The 17124-nt window shown below is 40.5% G+C and overlaps 2 protein-coding genes across 2 annotated transcripts; one reads left to right on the plus strand and one right to left on the minus strand.

Moving 5' to 3' along the window:
- Positions 1-3579: 3579 nt before the first annotated feature.
- hspa9 (heat shock protein 9) lies at positions 3580-11795 on the minus strand. Its single transcript, XM_044126203.1, has 16 exons — positions 11440-11795; positions 10801-10859; positions 10601-10688; positions 9732-9913; positions 9526-9650; positions 9373-9446; positions 8531-8637; positions 8291-8453; positions 7795-7887; positions 7486-7695; positions 6492-6719; positions 6186-6408; positions 5778-5872; positions 5600-5692; positions 4478-4618; positions 3580-4397 (listed from the first exon to the last, which is right to left on the minus strand). The coding sequence occupies exons 1-16, from the start codon at positions 11518-11520 to the stop codon at positions 4308-4310; spliced, it is 2052 nt and encodes a 683-aa protein (XP_043982138.1). The 5' UTR covers positions 11521-11795; the 3' UTR covers positions 3580-4307.
- Positions 11796-13010: 1215 nt separating this feature from the next.
- LOC122836582 (saxitoxin and tetrodotoxin-binding protein 1-like) lies at positions 13011-17104 on the plus strand. Its single transcript, XM_044126204.1, has 6 exons — positions 13011-13220; positions 13310-13479; positions 13801-13868; positions 15239-15343; positions 15438-15542; positions 16642-17104. The coding sequence occupies exons 1-6, from the start codon at positions 13047-13049 to the stop codon at positions 16656-16658; spliced, it is 639 nt and encodes a 212-aa protein (XP_043982139.1). The 5' UTR covers positions 13011-13046; the 3' UTR covers positions 16659-17104.
- The last annotated feature ends 20 nt before the right edge of the window (positions 17105-17124 follow it).

Genomic DNA, 17124 nt, shown 5'->3' on the forward strand with positions numbered 1-17124 from the left:
TCAGTTCTTGGTCCAATGCCTTTTTAATCTACGCTATGTTCCCGTTTTGAAGCATCATCAGGAAACCGGGTTTGTTTTTTGCGCTAGCGTAGCTTTGAATAGCTGACTGACAAGCTTTTTTAACTACATTTCAGATATCAAGCTATGGATGGAAACTAATTTCTAACAGCTCAAACAAGACAAAACTACAGAGGCCCAGTTTTGCCATGAAAGAAAAAAAATCAAAGCCCAACACAAAGTCAGAATTTTGAATGTTAAAACCATAATTATTAAATACAAAGTCATAATTCTAATTCATACATACGAGGATCAAAGTCATAATAATATGTCATGATTCTAACTTTCAAAATGATCATTTTGAGACTCAAAATGATCATTTTGTCAGCTGAAAGCAGCATCAGTTTCAAAGTCATAATTTTAAGATTGAAAGTCAGATCTATTTTAAGATAATGATTTCAACTCTTTAAGTCATAATTATGATATTCAGTCTTAATGAGTTTTAAAGTCATATTTATGACATACAAAGTAATTATTTATTTACTTATTTTTAATTTACATTGTGTTCTATGCTGGAACAAACAACCTTGTACTTATGAGATTGTGTTGGGCTTTTATTTTTTCTTTCATGGCAGGAACGGGCTTCTTTAGAAAAATGGGTAACAAGTGCATTCTGGGTAACAAATTTGCAGCAGGAGAAATGGTGGAACTTTTTTTTTTTTTTTTTTTTCAATGAACTTTATTTAAATGAAATTAGTGGCTCGTGGAACTGGACACCACTCCATTTATGTTTGAGAGATGAAGTGGAGTTCAGTGTCTTCTTCAGAGGTTTTCATGTTGTTTCCTTCAGTGGTTACTGGTGCAGCGCCCCCACAGGCGAGGAGAGGAGCAGGTTTTTCATCTATTTGTTGCCTTTTCCCACAGGTTGAGACAGAGGCGGAGTTCACCTGCCCCAAACCTCCCCTTTAAATTTATGTTACAGATTAGATATCCAAACTATGTGCAAACATGTTTCAGATTAAGAAAAAGACACTGACAAAATGTTTGAAGCTTAGACTTTTAATCAGTTCATGATACTTTGAATGTTTATATTCTATTGTAGTCATAATTTCCATTTCCTTAAGAGATTAATTTCAATATAATAATTCAAATTTGAATTGAAGTGTTGGTATTGTGAATCTGGAATAAACAAATTTATGATATATTTATGTCATTCATTGTGTAAGCTTGTAAAAAATAAAAGCTTCCAGATTGATTAATGATAGATTTGAGGTATTAACATAATCAGTGAAGGTTATCTTATCCTATAATTCATACATGAAATGGATGAACTGTATGTGTGAGGAAACAAGGTTTCAGTGTGAAACCAGAACCAGACAGTGAGCCAGACTATCTCTCCTAACACCAAGATCAGGTTTATCTTCCAACTTTTCAGCTGAGACAGCTCAGCACCTTCCCAGAGTTTGATCTGATCTGATCTGATTAGAGTAATCACTCAGGTTTCACAGGGGGGAAATAATACATTTATCACTAATGTGAAATATTCTCAATGCACATTTATCTTTGTCCAGAGTTTAACTGAGAGGTGCGTTGACTGGAGATAAACAGCAGCTGCAGGGAGCTGGAACCAAAACAGCTGAGGACATCTAGTGGCGCGGAATGGCTTTGACCTTCAATCCATCCAAAATACAGAAACATGAAGACTGCTGTTTCCTATTTATTTAGTGAAATCCATAGTTTTTGGTTATATTGAATGTTTAATGTTAATTATGAATTTGTGAAACAGCATGAAACTGCTTTCATCCTGTGAAATGATTTTCTGTGTTTAAAATGGCAGCAATGTGTCATTTCCCAGCAGAGAGTGGCTGAGAACTATTATGTGTCCCCCAGTGAGGAAATCGATGCACCGCAGCGTCTCCTGTAATGCATCAGCCAGGGGCCCAGAGCACTCTGTGGGTACCCACTCAAATCCAGAAACCAGCACAGCGCCGATCCAAGTCCTTGTCCTCCAGTGAAAGAGGACAAGTTTCTTCCATCTGTCATCGTAGTTTAGAACTGAAGGGAGTTTAATTTCTTCGGTCATTTTCCTTTAAGGATCAAACACTTCGCTGAGACAACTGTAACAAACTGATCAATAGCCTGCAGGTTTTCAGTTAGTAATGTGTGGAGTTATTTTTGTTGTTATTAGTTATTTAGGCTTGCTCTGCTTTATCTTAGTCAGCTGGTTAAATGTAGGTAGAGGAGTTTGACGTGCCTTGTGGAAGTTCAGACATGTGCATATTTGTGTGTGCTGGTTATGGCAGCTATTTAAATCAGGTGAAGATCAACCCATGGCTTCAGGTGGACCATTGCTTAAAGGGGCAATATTAAGTGTTTTCCAGGCACATGGTGCAATAAAATGGCACAATCAAAAAATTTACTTCAAATAATAATAATGAATTAACTTCTAAAAATTCTATCCTCTGCTAACTCTTTCATAACCTCTTCACATTAACAACTAAATCACATCACTATTTAGATCTGAATTTGATAAATTATTAAAGTCACATAAATTCTATAAACAAGGCGTTTTTAATCTTTTTTAGTAGTGTATATTTCTCTTCATGAAGTGGCGCCCCAAAGGTGAAAAATATTGACGTCTAAACACGATGAAGAAATAGGAGAAATAATCAGGAGCCGAGTCTGATGAAGACAGAAGGACTGAGCTGTGGGAGCTGAATATCAGAGATTTGCTGGTTTCACAAATAAAGCAATGGCTCCCTCTACAGGACGGAAGGTCTCATAACCAAACACCGCTCATTATTCAAGTTTCTGACCGTTTTATCAGTTTTACACAATGTTTATAAAATGCCTTTCAACCTGCTGAGTGATGCCTGCAACAATCTTGAGCAGGCATATCACATAAAATACAATTTAACGTTTGTCATTATTATATTGCTCTGTAATTGTGGAAAATTCATACGGCGCATTCAGAGAGGATCCGGTCCTTCAATTTTCCATACTTTGTTCTGTTACAGTACATCCCTACTGTGGTCCTGCTGCCATCTGCAGAAATATAGTATGGTCAGAAACAACTAGTCAGATCCAGGAGGAGGGTCTTGGTGCTGTCAATCATGCTTGCTCACACCCTCCTCCTTTATCTCTGCTACAGTACAGCTGGTTCCCTACATAAAAATCTCCGTGTGAATAGTTAGTGTTAGGTGACTGAAACAGTTTTCCTGGAACAGTAAAGTTGTTTGGTTGTTTCTGACTGGGCTGTATGTCTTCAAATGGCAACAGTAGCAGCGAGAGGAGGTGGATCTCTTCACAGATCGTCATACATACTGTCACAACATGGTGATGGTTTGAACAAATATATAAACATTTTAAAAAGATTTATAATAGAAACAAAACATTTTTTATAAAAGATTCATACTCAACACACTGAAGGTCACCGTTTCTGTTAAAGTGAATTTCAATCCACACATTCACCTATCACAGTAAAGGCCTAGTGCAAGTAAACTTCTCCAGCTTGAACATCCCATAGCAAAGTATTAACACAAGTCAACTTCTCCGGTAACACACTGAACAGGGCAGCCAGAGTCAGGTTTTCATTTTTTATTAGAAAAGACTGCAACAGTTACTGTGACCCTTCAGTTTCTCAGCAGGACCACATCTATCATCCAGCATGGTCCGGCTCAGAGAGGCAGCATCACCTCTGGCTGGGAACAGACACAGCTGGATCCATGTTTCCTCATCCTCACAGAGTGGGAGGTCTGACCGTACTGCCTGCTTCCAGCATCCAGTCACCTTACTGCGGTTTATAACGTTATCTATACAGGCTTCTCATCTACTCACAACCAATGAGAGGAGAACCTCACACAGAGCATCCAATTATGTAGAAGGGCCAGCTGATCACTGATAGGTGAGAACATTCAAAGAGCAAAAAATTAACTGGAGGTTTGATTCTGTCAGCTGTGCTGAGGACAGGTGGGAGTAACACCTGAGTTCAGCGCATGATTCTCTGATGACTAGCAGATGCTAAACGCTGGGTGGAGTTAGGCCTGTGATCAGAGAGGAGGCTGAAGATCAGCTGATGTGCCTCAGAGGAGGCTAAATAATCTAATGTCAATTAAGGGCTTTGTAAAAATAACAGAACGTTGTACAGACAGTTAAATTACAAACATATAGGGTGTTGCTGGGCCTGGGAGCATATATCAACATGAATCTATTTTACTGCAAAAACACAGTAGAATATTCTTTCACATGGAGGAATAACTCAGGTGAACCACCTGAGCACAAAGTCCTTTGTTGTCATGGAGACAGCAAGTTTACTGCTGGCCCTCTTTCTTCTCCCCCTCTGAGCCACTGCTGCTGCTGCTGCCACTGCCACTGCTGCTGCTGTCCCGCTCCGCTGCCATCTGCAAACACCAACATGGAGTCAACGCTCTGCTCATCAGGCAAACACCGAGGCCAGACTCACTGTGAACAACCTTCCTACCTTCTTGTAGGCCATTTCAAAGAGTTTCAGAGACGCCTGCTGCAGGTTGTTTGCTGCCTGTTTGATGTTTTCTCCTGTCTCTGTGTCCTTATTGGCCAGGAGGTCCCGAACCTTGGTGATCTCCTCCTTCAGCTTGGTGCACTGAGGACACACAGCAGTCATCAGTGAGGAAAATGGCCTTAAGATACACAAGTCCTGGTTCAAAGAGGAAGTGATAAATGCTCACTTCCTGTTCTTTTCAGAGGATTTGATTGATTAAACTTTAGCCTTCATTAGAAAGCTCAGGCTCCTTTTACAACCTTGTTGAGACTAAATGCTGGTGTTTAGCCAGCATGCAGCTATTTCTGAGGACAGAAATAGTTTAATTATCATAACATTATCTAAGGTTTCATTAACTCAAATTCAATAACTTTTAAGACAATTATGAACAGAATTAAATACCTTTAATTCCACTAACGTACAAACTTTGTCAAGCAACCAGTGACACATAAAGGATGGCTAGCTATTTAGAAAGTAGGGCTGGACAATAAATCAATAACTATCTGTATAGCAATAGACAAATGATCAATATCATTAGATAATGCATCTGATAGAATATTCAACATAGAGAATCTTCACCGAACTCCAATCCAGAACCGCACAGCATCATTGGAGATGTAGGCAGAGGAAAAGCTTTAGCTGGCTCAACCTGTCATGGCCAGCTGAGCTAGATTGTTGCCATCATCTAACTCCCTTTTTGGTTACCTAGCAACACCTGAAACTGGTTTTTATGAGGCAAAACCAGTTTCAGGTTTTGCCTCATAAAACAGGTGTGAAGTGGAGGAAAGGTCATGCCACCAGTTAGGCAGTATTTGATATTTAAAACAAAAACCTAATCGACAATAATCAATCGACAGATAGGAAACGCTCATATCAAGATACGTTTTCAGCTATATTATCCAGACCTGCTAGCACAAATGTGTCAGAAATGAGTTTTAGGCAGTCTGAAGCATAAACTTAATAAATGTATTTAATTGTGTCTTTTTACTCAACCACAGTTCAAACTTCCCATTAGAATCTCTAAGCAAACCCACATGACATGAAGCCAAATGTCTCAGACTACAGAAAATATTGCAGCTGTACCTCATCAGCAGGAAGCTGATCTTTGAACTCCTCCATCTTGGATTCTGTGTCATGGATGATGCCCTCAGCTGTGTTGACGGCCTCCACTCGTTCCTGCAGTAACAGCACAGTTACCAGTGAGATGAAGAGACAGCAGTCTGTGCACCTGGAGGACGTGTTGAAGTCTAGACAGCCTCACCTTCCTCCTCCGGTCCTCCTCGGCGTACCGCTCAGCGTTCTTGATCATGTTCTCAATGTCGTCCTTACTGAGGCCTCCTGATGACTGGATCACAACTGGAGGAACAAGTTAGGCAGAGGTCAGGATCCTCACCAAGCAGCACAAGGATTAAAACCTTCCAACTTCAGCACAGGAAACTCAAGTATGAATTCAGATCCTCAGTCAAAACTGAGTAGAACCGCCTGCATTTACAGTAGTAGATCAGCTGGTTTACGCCTATCAGCTTTGTACCTATTCAGCATCAACAGTCTCCACCCATTTTCTTTCCAATTTATGTCTGGACTTTGACTGGGACATTCTTTGATGTTCCCAGTAAACTGCATTAAAGCCGAGTGGCTCTATAGACTCCTCCAATCAGGCCGTACTCACTCTGCTGCTCGCGGCCCGTGCCTTTATCCTTGGCTGATACGTGGACGATGCCGTTGGCATCTATGTCGAAGGTGACTTCGATCTGAGGGACTCCACGGGGGGCCGGGGGGATCCCCACCAGGGTGAACTGACCCAGCACCTTGTTGTCTGCTGCCATCTCTCTCTCCCCCTGACACACTTTGATCTCCACCTGAGTCTGGCCATCAGCTGCTGTGGAGAACACCTGTGGAGGATGCAGACAGGACAGAGACACTGAAGTGGGTTCTGTGGTGAACCGGGCCGGGCCAGTGGTGCTGCTCCACCTACCTGGCTCTTCTTGGTGGGGATGGTGGTGTTTCTGTTGATGAGCTTAGTGAAGACGCCTCCCAGGGTCTCAATGCCCAGTGACAACGGTGTCACGTCCAGGAGGAGCACGTCAGTGACGTCACCGGCTAGAACTCCACCCTGAATGGCTGCTCCTATAGCGACAGCCTCGTCAGGATTGACCGACTTACTTGGGGCTCGGCCGAACAGGTCCTGAACCGTCTGCTGGACCTGCACACACAGAGAGCCACAGGGCTACTGTCAGCATGACAGCTTTACTGTGTTACCTTTCTGTCACAATTCTAGCAATCTATTGTGCTCAGTTAAACAGGTTAGGCTGGGTAAAAAACAAGTTCATTATATTTTTTGCACATAATAATTCTTAGCAAAGATTTTAGTCTGCTCAGTTGTGCTTATTTCCTTTCAGAATAAGCTCTGTCACTTTAAAACCAAATAAGCAGGCCAGGCCCCCAACTCAATGTTTACACTCGCAAGTGAAAATGTCTGCAAACATTACGCAAGTATACAATTATAAATATTTGAATAGCATTAGTAGAGCCTCCTGCACAACAAACAACGCTGCAGCAAGATGTTTCTGGATGGTAAGTCAACAAAAAAACACTTGTCTTTTCCAACAGCCATTGTACAACGCATACAACAGTAAAACCTGCTGATCAAACCTCCTGGAGCTCCACTTGGGTTGATGGGTAACAGCACAGTGTGACTCATTAATTGGGAGGTTTTTAAAATTGCTTGTTTTTCCAGACAACAAGAAAAACAAACTTACTGAACAGGCTGAGTGTTTTTAAGCAGCTGGGCTGTTTTCAGAAGCACTAGAAATCCAATTGGAAGTACAAAAATGTGTAAAAAGAAAATTTTGCATAGTAGGTCTCCTTTAATGCGTTACTCAGTTCTCCCAGCAACACTAGTTTCTCAGATAAATCTCAACCAGTCCTGAACAGGCTCGACTGAACGATCACAGGAATCCTGTCAATACCTTGGGCATGCGGGTCATGCCTCCCACCAGCAGCACCTCTCCGATGTCTCCCTTGGACACCTCGGCATCCTGCATGGCCTTCTGGCAGGGGGCCACGGTGCGGCGAATCAGGTCGGCCACAATACCCTCGAACTGAGAGCGGGTCAGCTTCATGTTCAGGTGTTTGGGTCCAGAGGCGTCCATGGTCAGGTAGGGGAGGTTGATGTCCGTCTGGGGAGCAGAGGAACACATCAGAGGACGGTGTGTGTGTGTGTGTGTGTGTGGAAGGATGGTCTGCAGGAGCTACTGACACTAAAACACACTTCCTACCTGCAGAGAAGAGGACAGCTCACACTTTGCTTTCTCTGCAGCCTCTCTGACCCGCTGCAGCGCCATGTTGTCCTTCATCAGGTCCACACCAGACTGGAGAGACAGACAGAGTCAATAAAAGCCTCCAGGAAGAAGAAAGCAGTGTGCCACAATGCTCACCAACACCCCTGTGATTTTTGCGATGTGGAAAACAAGGATGGAATTATGGAATTTAATAAACAAAATGGAACCAACAATAAAATGTGGAATTTAATTTAATTAGTGGATTTCTGCATGAGTTCTCAAAAAGAGCGACACAGAAAAATAGAAATATTGACCTCAAGTTATTGATCTGTTAATTTTTTTTTTCATTCAGAGCATGATTACATACTTTCTGGGGTAATAAATATGGCTAAAATAAAATAATTAAAAAAAAACCCATAAATTTGGAATAAATAAAACAAAAAACGTGGAATTTGGGAAAATGATCAAATGGCCTTCATAGAACCCAATTCACCTCTCTCTTGAACTCCTTCACGATGTGTTTGAGAAGGTGCTGGTCGAAGTCTTCTCCACCCAGGAAAGTGTCTCCATTGGTGGATTTCACCTCAAAAACTCCCTTCTGGATCTCCAGGACAGATATATCAAAGGTTCCACCACCCAGATCATACACAGCGATGCTGGAAGAGCAGCAGAGGTGTCAGTTAACCTCAGGTCAGCAGCACCAAACATCAGCATTCCCCAGACTATTCCTCACATCTTGTCCTGGGTTTTGTCTAGGCCGTAGGCCAGAGCAGCAGCGGTCGGCTCGTTGATCACACGCAGGACGTTCAGACCGGCGATCTGACCAGCATCTTTAGTGGCCTGAGGACAGAAAAGTGAAGCTCAGTTCATTCTGACAGCAGCCAGAGGAGACCTGGTCTGAGTCATCTAAAACCAGAAGATACTCTGGCCAATTAAAACCTGACAGAATTTGTATGTTTATTTAATTTCCGGTAGCTGAACAAACGACTCATTGTCTAGGGTCATTTGATGGAATAAACACTGAGCAGACACAGTTGCACTGTTTATCACATCTGTTACACGAGTTGGGATTGCTCTATATTTAAATTTTTGGGTTGAGGCATTGTTTCCTCCAACAACTTGGAGCAGCGGATTGGCATCACCAAAACTCAAAGGACACCTGAACTATGACCCCCAGAAAGCGGATTTGCTCCTCTGTACTCCTCATTTACAAAAACAAATGAGGAGGATTAGCAGAGCTGCCAACAACTGATGATGTCATCCACGGAATATCATGCTGCCTGGACAATTTGCCAATCAGTAAGACTGACTGAATGTCTCCACCAAATATTTTTACATTTAAATTGAAAGCAACAGAACATTAGTGAACATGATCAGAACAAACACACTTTTGTTTTCCGTCCTGAGCAGCCTTTCCCTTCTAAACAGTTCTCTCATGTTTAGAAGCAATATGTTCAGTAGGCAGAGCCAGAAGCTGAGGTGCCTATTAGAAACTGAGCATCATCAAATCAAAGCTGAAGCCCAAACAGCCCAACAGGGGATTAATAAATGTGTGTAAATTTGTGTGTGTGGTACCTGTCTCTGAGAGTCGTTGAAGTAAGCTGGAACAGTGATGACGGCGTTCTTCACGTTGCTGCCCAGGTAGTTCTCTGTTAGACAATCAGAATCAGAGCGCCATCCTCTGTTCCCTCACAGAACCACTTAGCTGGCGTTCCCCTGACAACATACCTGCCGTCTCCTTCATCTTCATCAGGACAAAGGCTCCCACCTGGCTAGGGGAGTACATTTTCCCATGAGCCTCCACCCAAGCGTCGCCATTAGAGGCCCGGACAATCTTGAAGGGGACATTCTTTCTGAGGACGGAGGGAAGCAGAATATTACCATTACATTATGTGTTCAGGGATCGAGCTGCACTCCTCTGGAGAGTCACTCACATGTCCTTCTGGACCTCAGCGTCATCAAAGCGCCGGCCAATCAGCCGCTTGGTGGCGTACAACGTGTTCTTAGGGTTTGTGACAGCCTGGCGCTTAGCAGGCATGCCCACCAGTCGCTCCCCCTCCGCTGTGAAGGCCACGACTGACGGGGTGGTCCTTGCTCCCTCTGCGTTCTCCAACACCTGCAGGTGGAGGAGGAACTCTTCAGGATGAGTTTGGCTTTTTCCAAAAACAGTTAATACACTACAGGGGAGATGGAAACATGTTTACCAAATAGTTAGATGCATCAAATCTCCCCCAGCCAACTGGTCAATCTGTGCCTTAAAAGAGGCACAAAACTCAAAACCTATTTAAGAGCAAACTTCCAGTTCAGAGGAGAGAACTCTCCTTTTTTCTGAGATTTGGTCCATACTAGTTTGAAACCTCTACTTCCTGTTTAATACAGCCAGTAACATCAGCAACTGATGAAATTACGCCTTGCGTAGCCTAGTTGATTCGCTCCAAGCTAGTAGATGGAAACATGCCTAGTTTGTGACATTTTAGGAGTTTGCTCAAAATTTGCATGATAAATGGATGTAAACAAAACTACTGAATGCCAATTTACTGCTCCTTCAACAAATAAATATTTCAAATGACATTTGTTCAAAAGGAAACAAAACGACCTACTAGGACAAAAAAATAAATAGATAAACTCAATGCTTGACACATAAATACCTCAGTATAAGCATGATTTGACACTGACAAATTATGATCATTTAACTATTCCAATATGCTTCAAAAGATCCAATCAATGAAAAGAAAAATAAAGTAGATATGCTGACCAACTTTGAGACAGACAGTGTGTCCACATTCCCTCAGATAATCCTCACCTTGGCCTGCTTCCCCTCCATGACCGCGACACATGAGTTGGTGGTTCCCAGGTCAATGCCGATCACTGACCCCTTGATGGCTTCCGACCTGCAGCACATACACATTTCACACCAGGAAGTGATGAGTTTGTGTTTCACACTGTAGCTGGCTTTGAACATGGCTAACTTTCACTCAGCAGTATGATGGCGTTTCTACTCACGCATAGTCTCTTCTGGACAGAGCTCTGATTGCATCTGACTGGAACCCACTCCAACATGCCTGAGAACACAAAATTACAAAATGACTCGTAACTCATTGAAATTACAACGAGGACCGCTCAATATTAACATGTTAAACTAGTTGAAGCTAGAAGATTCCCAGATTCAGCGGTGTAACAGCAAGAAGGGGGTGAGCAGACTCATGAAGGTCACAGAACCATTTACTAACCCCTTGTTAAAACCTTGTTAGAAAATTTGTCTGTTTACATAATTCGAAGACGAATGATCAGTTGTTAAACTAACAACCTGAGAATGTGTGAATTTTAACTCTGCTTAATTTGTTCACGTAATAACCTCTTAAGTTGACGCTTGACAGTTTTGACGCATCCTGTCGTGATGAGGTTGGTGGCAAACTGAAGAGCACGAGCAGCTCACCATCACCCAGCAGATGTTCAATAACCCAGCAAAGAAGTAAATGTCACGAGCCACTTCGGTCAACCTCAAAGGCTTTTCACTGAACTGCAAGGTGGCCCCAAGCCAGCACTACTAGCATGCTGTGCTAGCGGCTAGCTGTCAGGATGTCATGCCGTAATGAGCACAGAGCGTGTGTAAATGTAGTAATAAAATGGTTGATCTCTTACCTTCTTCACCAAAGACGACACATTTCGAGAGCAGGTCTTGGTTGGCAAAGACCTTGAAACGCTCCTTGCGACACTCAACATTTTGACAAGCCGGCTAACGAGCTAAATAAAGCTGCTTCCAAACGAGCAAAGAAAAAGGCAGCGCGATAGGCTTAAAGCTCCAGAGCGACCTGAGAACAGCTTAACTGTGGAGATAAAGCTGTAGAAGTGTCCTCTGTCAGTGTCCAAGCGGAAAAAAGCTCCAGCTCAGGCCCGTTTTGACTACTTGTGTCTGGTCTTCAAGAGGAAAGAAAGTGCGGAGACGCTTCTGGAATTATCTAACACATGTTGCACCAGACACCACTGAAGGACCCCGAATTAGGCTGTATAGATACTGCCTGAAAAATTATATTGACTGACAAAATATTCTATGGCCGCTCGTGAATGCTCTGCATATATATACCAGACGGTATATACTGAACAATAATTTTAAATGATTATCGAGAGTATACAGTTTGGTATTTTTGTCCTTTTCTGTTTTTTTGTGAGTATGGCCGGAATGGGACAGACACAGGTAGTGGGGCATATGAAGGTCATGATGTAACAAATACGCGAAGGTTTCACGTGCGTTACATCAGTGATGCTGAATGAACGAACGTATATGTTGTGTCATAACCCATCCATTCAAGTGCCAGTACACACTATTACGATTTTATGTGGCTGTTTTTTTATTATTATTCCCTATATGTTCCAGCATGTGGAACATATAGGGAGTGATAAAGATGAAGAAATGAATTACACCTGAAACTAACAATTCAAACAGTAAACACAAATGCCTGCTAAAGATTTTTACATGCACAAATAATAATAAACCAAGAGGTAAACACTCTGATCTAAGTACCAAAACTTTGTATTCAATATCCTTGAAAGGTTTTTTTTTTTTTTCTTTGCATTTTGTCCAAATCAAAAACATAGATTTAAGCGTTGGGATTTTATGTGATACATTAATGCAAAACTTGTCATTCTTAGCCCCAAAGCTAATGTGTCATTATGGGGTTTTTTTCATTATTGTGATATAAACAAATCAAATCGAGGTGTTACATACACAGAAACCAAACTAAATGTGCAAAAAAAGAAAAGAGTCCATTGCAGTCCATATGAGTAACAGGGAGTGTTTGGTTGATGTGGTAAAGGAAGAAATATAATAATAATAATAATAATAATAATAATAATAATAATAATAATAATAATAATAATAATAATAATAATAATAATAAAAACTGATAACTGATATTATTGCTAATAATAATAATAGCAATAATAAATTGACACTCTATGCCCCTGAGCGAGCAATAAAAATATGTCATTATGTTTAACTTCATTTTAAAAGTCAAAACAAGGACTATTCAAAGAGTCCAGGGTTAAAAGGACAGGGGAAAAAAGTTTGAAACTCATTCAGAGCAGCCTTTGCTGTTCAAACACTGACCCTGATAAGAAAACCTGTTAGCAGAAATGTTACTTGCCCCATAAAGATTGACCAACATAATTTCCCAGAGTTGCTCAGTTCTGGAGTGAACCTCGTTTCAAACAACACAGCAAACAATGGACAGTGTGTGTGCTGCCTATAAATGTCAGGAGTTCCAGCTGCTCCAGAGCAGAGCGTCGACTTGCTGCTGTCCACCATGACTGAGACACATTTGGCTGTCGTCCTTGTTTCCCTGCTGTCCTTCAGCACTGCAGCACCAGCAGAAGACAAATGCAGCCAGCTGACCAGAACTCTGACAGCTGAACAGATTGACCAGGTGCAGATTAGAATCCACCAGAACTTTGTCTTCCTGTGCTGGGTGTAAATTAACACAGCAGCTATAATGTGATTATTTGCTTTGAGCAGATCCTGGGCCGCTGGATCTTCATTGAGGGGACAGTTAAAAATGACTTCTTTGGCCCTGTGCTGGACCACATTGAAAGCATGTGGATGGTGCTGAACAGAACAGCAGACAACCAGACCCTGAGGTTAGACCAGGCAAACCGCCTGGCAGCACAGCAGCAGCCTGTACCAATGTAAGGAAATATTGTTTTCTGTCACTGCTTGTCTTGTTTAACCAGCAAATTAGACAGCTTATTTCAGTCACATGCAGGGTCAACTGGAAAACGATTCAGGTAGAAAACTCTCCTTTATTGGTTCCTAAATAAGCCTGGATTACACAATCAATAGGTGTGTTTAGGAAGCAGCCTTTAACAGACATCCAGTAACCCTTCTTGTTGTACAAAAACCTTTATTCTAGAGCTTCTTATGCAGTTTTCTATTGCATACGATTCACTTTGTGAATGACGCTCTTTCCCACAAGTGTAACTAATTTATTTTTTTTTTTCTTATTTTAGGAAAGAACGATGTCTCCGAAGCACAGTGAATGTTACCCTCGTCAGTGGCAAAGACTTGGAGTTTCACAGTAAGCTTTGACATGGCAGAATACTTTCAAGAAACTCTGACCCTATTGATGTCCATTTATCTATCTATTTTTATTTATTTATTTATTTATTTATTTATTTATTTATTTATTTATTTATTTATTTATTTATTTATTTATTTATTTATTTATTTATTTACTTATTTACTTATTTACTTTTGGAATGTTACAGCCAGAAACTTGAATCTATTTAATTAGGATTTTATTGTTGCTTGTCTTGTGTTGCTTGATCGAGACGAGCAACATAGCTCAAGCTCAGTCAGAGTGGATGGAGATCCCACAGATCAGTGTCTGGACTTTGAGTGGGCCATTCTGGAATATATTTTGATCTATATACCTGATCTAAGTTATCCATCAAATCACTTGCAGCAGGCACAGTGTAGCTGTGAACCTCTGCATTAGTCTCTAACAAGTTTTCTTCCATGCTTGTCCTGGATTTGTCTTCTATCTCCCTATACCAAATCTGATCAGTTTCCCAGTCCCTGATGATACATCACACACATGTATATGTATGTGTTTGTGGAAAGGATCAATTTGATCTAATCTGATCAAAGAACCTTCTTTCATTTGCATCTCAGGAAGGAGAACTGGACATAAAGATGCATTCCCCTAATTTTCAATATTACATCTACTGTAATTATATCTACTGTTTTCACTTCAATACAGATATCTGAGGTTTAGTATCAGTCAATACTGATCTGATACAGAAAAACAGATAATTTGAGTTCAAATATTTTGCTTTTTTAAACACAGACATAAAAGTACTGAACTACAAATGTATTTTCTAACTCTGCACCAGTACAGCACATTTAAATCCACCAAAGCTTCACAAGTTTGGTCAGACATGTGAAAACAACTTGCATTTGTTCAGTCAGTGCAATTAGGAGTAGAACAGGTAATGGGAAATAAATAATAAAGAATCTGAAACTGAGAAAAACAATAGACTGACCATGGTGGTCACACATGTCAAATTAAATTTCAACAAACCTTCTTTCTAATGGTTCAGAAAGTGAAAATAGGAATTCTAACCATAATGTGCAATATTTACAGAGCACAAAGCATAGAATTGGACTGAATAATTCACCAATACCCAATCTAGGAATTTATGTCCATATAGAGACGTGTACATATCGGTCCATATCAGTGCATCTCTAGTAATGAATTTATATACATAAGATCTTTGTTGTTTTAATGTGAAATATGAAAAAGTTCAAGGTGTATGAATAAAAATTTTTGATGACACTGTAAGTGCAAATATCATAAGTCATTACTACAAGTAAAAACTGTGTAAAATATTAACATATTCTCAATGTAGAGAAATCTAACCGACACTGAGTGTTTTTGCTGTGCAGTCCCAACTGCTGCATCCTATCACAGGTTCCTGCAGACCTGCTCTGACTGCCTGCTCATGCACACCTACAACAACGAAAATCATTTCCAGATGTTCTACCTGTTTGGTATGTATGACCCACGCTGGACGGGGTGACGCCCTGCAGGAGGGGGCTGTTGTCCAGTCACTGTGGTTATCTTCATTATTGCCGACCTCTGCAGGCAGGAATACAACGGTGGCAGCCTCTGATTTGAACGTCTTCAGGAAACAAGCTGAATGCCTCCGGTTTTCTCTGCCATCCAAGTTTCAGTACGACACCAGCAAAGGTGAGAGTCTGGCATGTCAACCAGGGGTATGAAATAACACGACGCCACCAGGTTGAAAAGAACAAGCCAAGTTTCTGTTTTTGCTTCTTTTATTTTGTCAGACATAAATATCAGACAAGGTTAACCTGAGTGAACACAAACTGCAGTTTTCAAATGATAATTTGATTTATTAGGAGTAAAAAAAACAACAACAAAAAATCAACTTGTGAATTTTAAAAATGTAATTGTAAAATTCACGATTTTTCATTTTCATGATTAATTACATCAAGAACCAATTATGATTAATTACATTTACATGTTTCAGTCTGCTGGGTGTACCGGGACCCAATTACTGTCAGAACTGTAAAATCAATAAATCATTTACATAGAACCTGTCTGACAACATGAAGAAAGAGAAATTATTTTAAAGTGGATCTAAAAACCCAAGAACAGAAGACAAACAGAGTAAATGACATCTACCAAACTGAAAATAGCTTCAGAAGGAAACCCACTATTCACGAGTGGAGTGAACATAAAGCAGCACTCAGCCTGTTCATGGTCATCCCACAGTAATGACTTCAAGTGTACATTGATGACTGATCCAGGAGTTCACAAAAGAACCCAGAACATTTAAAGCACTGAAGTCCTCACCTTCAAGATTCAAGGTAAAAAAGAAAGAGTGAGCAAAAGTGACCTCTGTGAGAGGTTCCAATGCTAAAAGTGCTAAAGATTTTTGGACAAATCTTAGTGACCGGCTTTTCCCAAAAGCCAAGATTTCTGAGAAAATATTCTGTGGACAAGAAAAAACCTTTTGGAAAGGTGTGTGATGTTGTTGCATTTGGTGTAAAATTGTTAAGAGCATTTAAGAAAGGATAAATTGCAATAATATCTTAAATATTATTGCATATTTAGAAGATGCATTTTGTGTTTTTATACAACTGTTTGTTCAACTGAAACATTTTGGAAATATGGTACTTTAGTATTCTGCACTACCTCCCTTTATCAGCGTAATGCAGTTTACTTCCAAGTTTTGTTAAGAAAAAAAATTCAATGCTTTCATGATTTGCTGAGCATTGAAACTTTTCATCTAGACTAGGTGCACTCTTTCTTTTCTCCACAGAACTCTGTCCAGCGTAGAGGATGAAGCAACAGAGCGGCTGCTGCTGATTAGTTTCCATGCGCCGTATTTTTACTCACCTGATGTCTTCATCTTCTTAGCCCTCCCTTTGATTGAAACGGGATAATTAGTAAATTCATCAAACACCTTTTAGCTGGACCATGCACAACTTATTTACCAAATGTTTTTCTTTTTCAATCATTTAGTGAACTATCAAAATCCAAGACGCTGTAACGGCCACATAGTTGTACAGTGTCAGAAGACCGATTCCTGACAAGAAATTTTAAAAACCAAAATTGTAAAACTTAAGAACTGTAACCCTTTTAATGGGTTTGAATGCTACCAACACGTTTATTTATTGTCAATAATGTCGGTACAAATGTCGCTTTTAAGCGACCTTGATAATATGATTATGTTTTATTCAAATAAAAATAATAATAATAAAAACTTTACAATAAAACCAATGCACTTTCTACTTTCTTCAGT

This window comes from Gambusia affinis, linkage group LG09 (assembly GCF_019740435.1).
Source record: "Gambusia affinis linkage group LG09, SWU_Gaff_1.0, whole genome shotgun sequence".
Lineage (NCBI taxonomy): Eukaryota > Metazoa > Chordata > Actinopteri > Cyprinodontiformes > Poeciliidae > Gambusia > Gambusia affinis.

Coding starts and splice junctions, on each gene's coding strand:
- LOC122836582 (XM_044126204.1), top strand. CDS start 13,047: ATGTCAGGAGTTCCAGCTGCTCCAGAGCAGAGCGTCGACTTGCTGCTG. Junction 13,221..13,309: donor CAGCTGAACAGATTGACCAG/GTGCAGATTAGA, acceptor TGCTTTGAGCAG/ATCCTGGGCCGCTGGATCTT. Junction 13,480..13,800: donor CAGCAGCAGCCTGTACCAAT/GTAAGGAAATAT, acceptor TTCTTATTTTAG/GAAAGAACGATGTCTCCGAA.
- hspa9 (XM_044126203.1), bottom strand. CDS start 11,520: ATGTTGAGTGTCGCAAGGAGCGTTTCAAGGTCTTTGCCAACCAAGACC. Junction 8,454..8,530: donor GACAAAACCCAGGACAAGAT/GTGAGGAATAGT, acceptor CTGCTCTTCCAG/CATCGCTGTGTATGATCTGG. Junction 5,693..5,777: donor AGGAGGACCGGAGGAGGAAG/GTGAGGCTGTCT, acceptor CTGTTACTGCAG/GAACGAGTGGAGGCCGTCAA.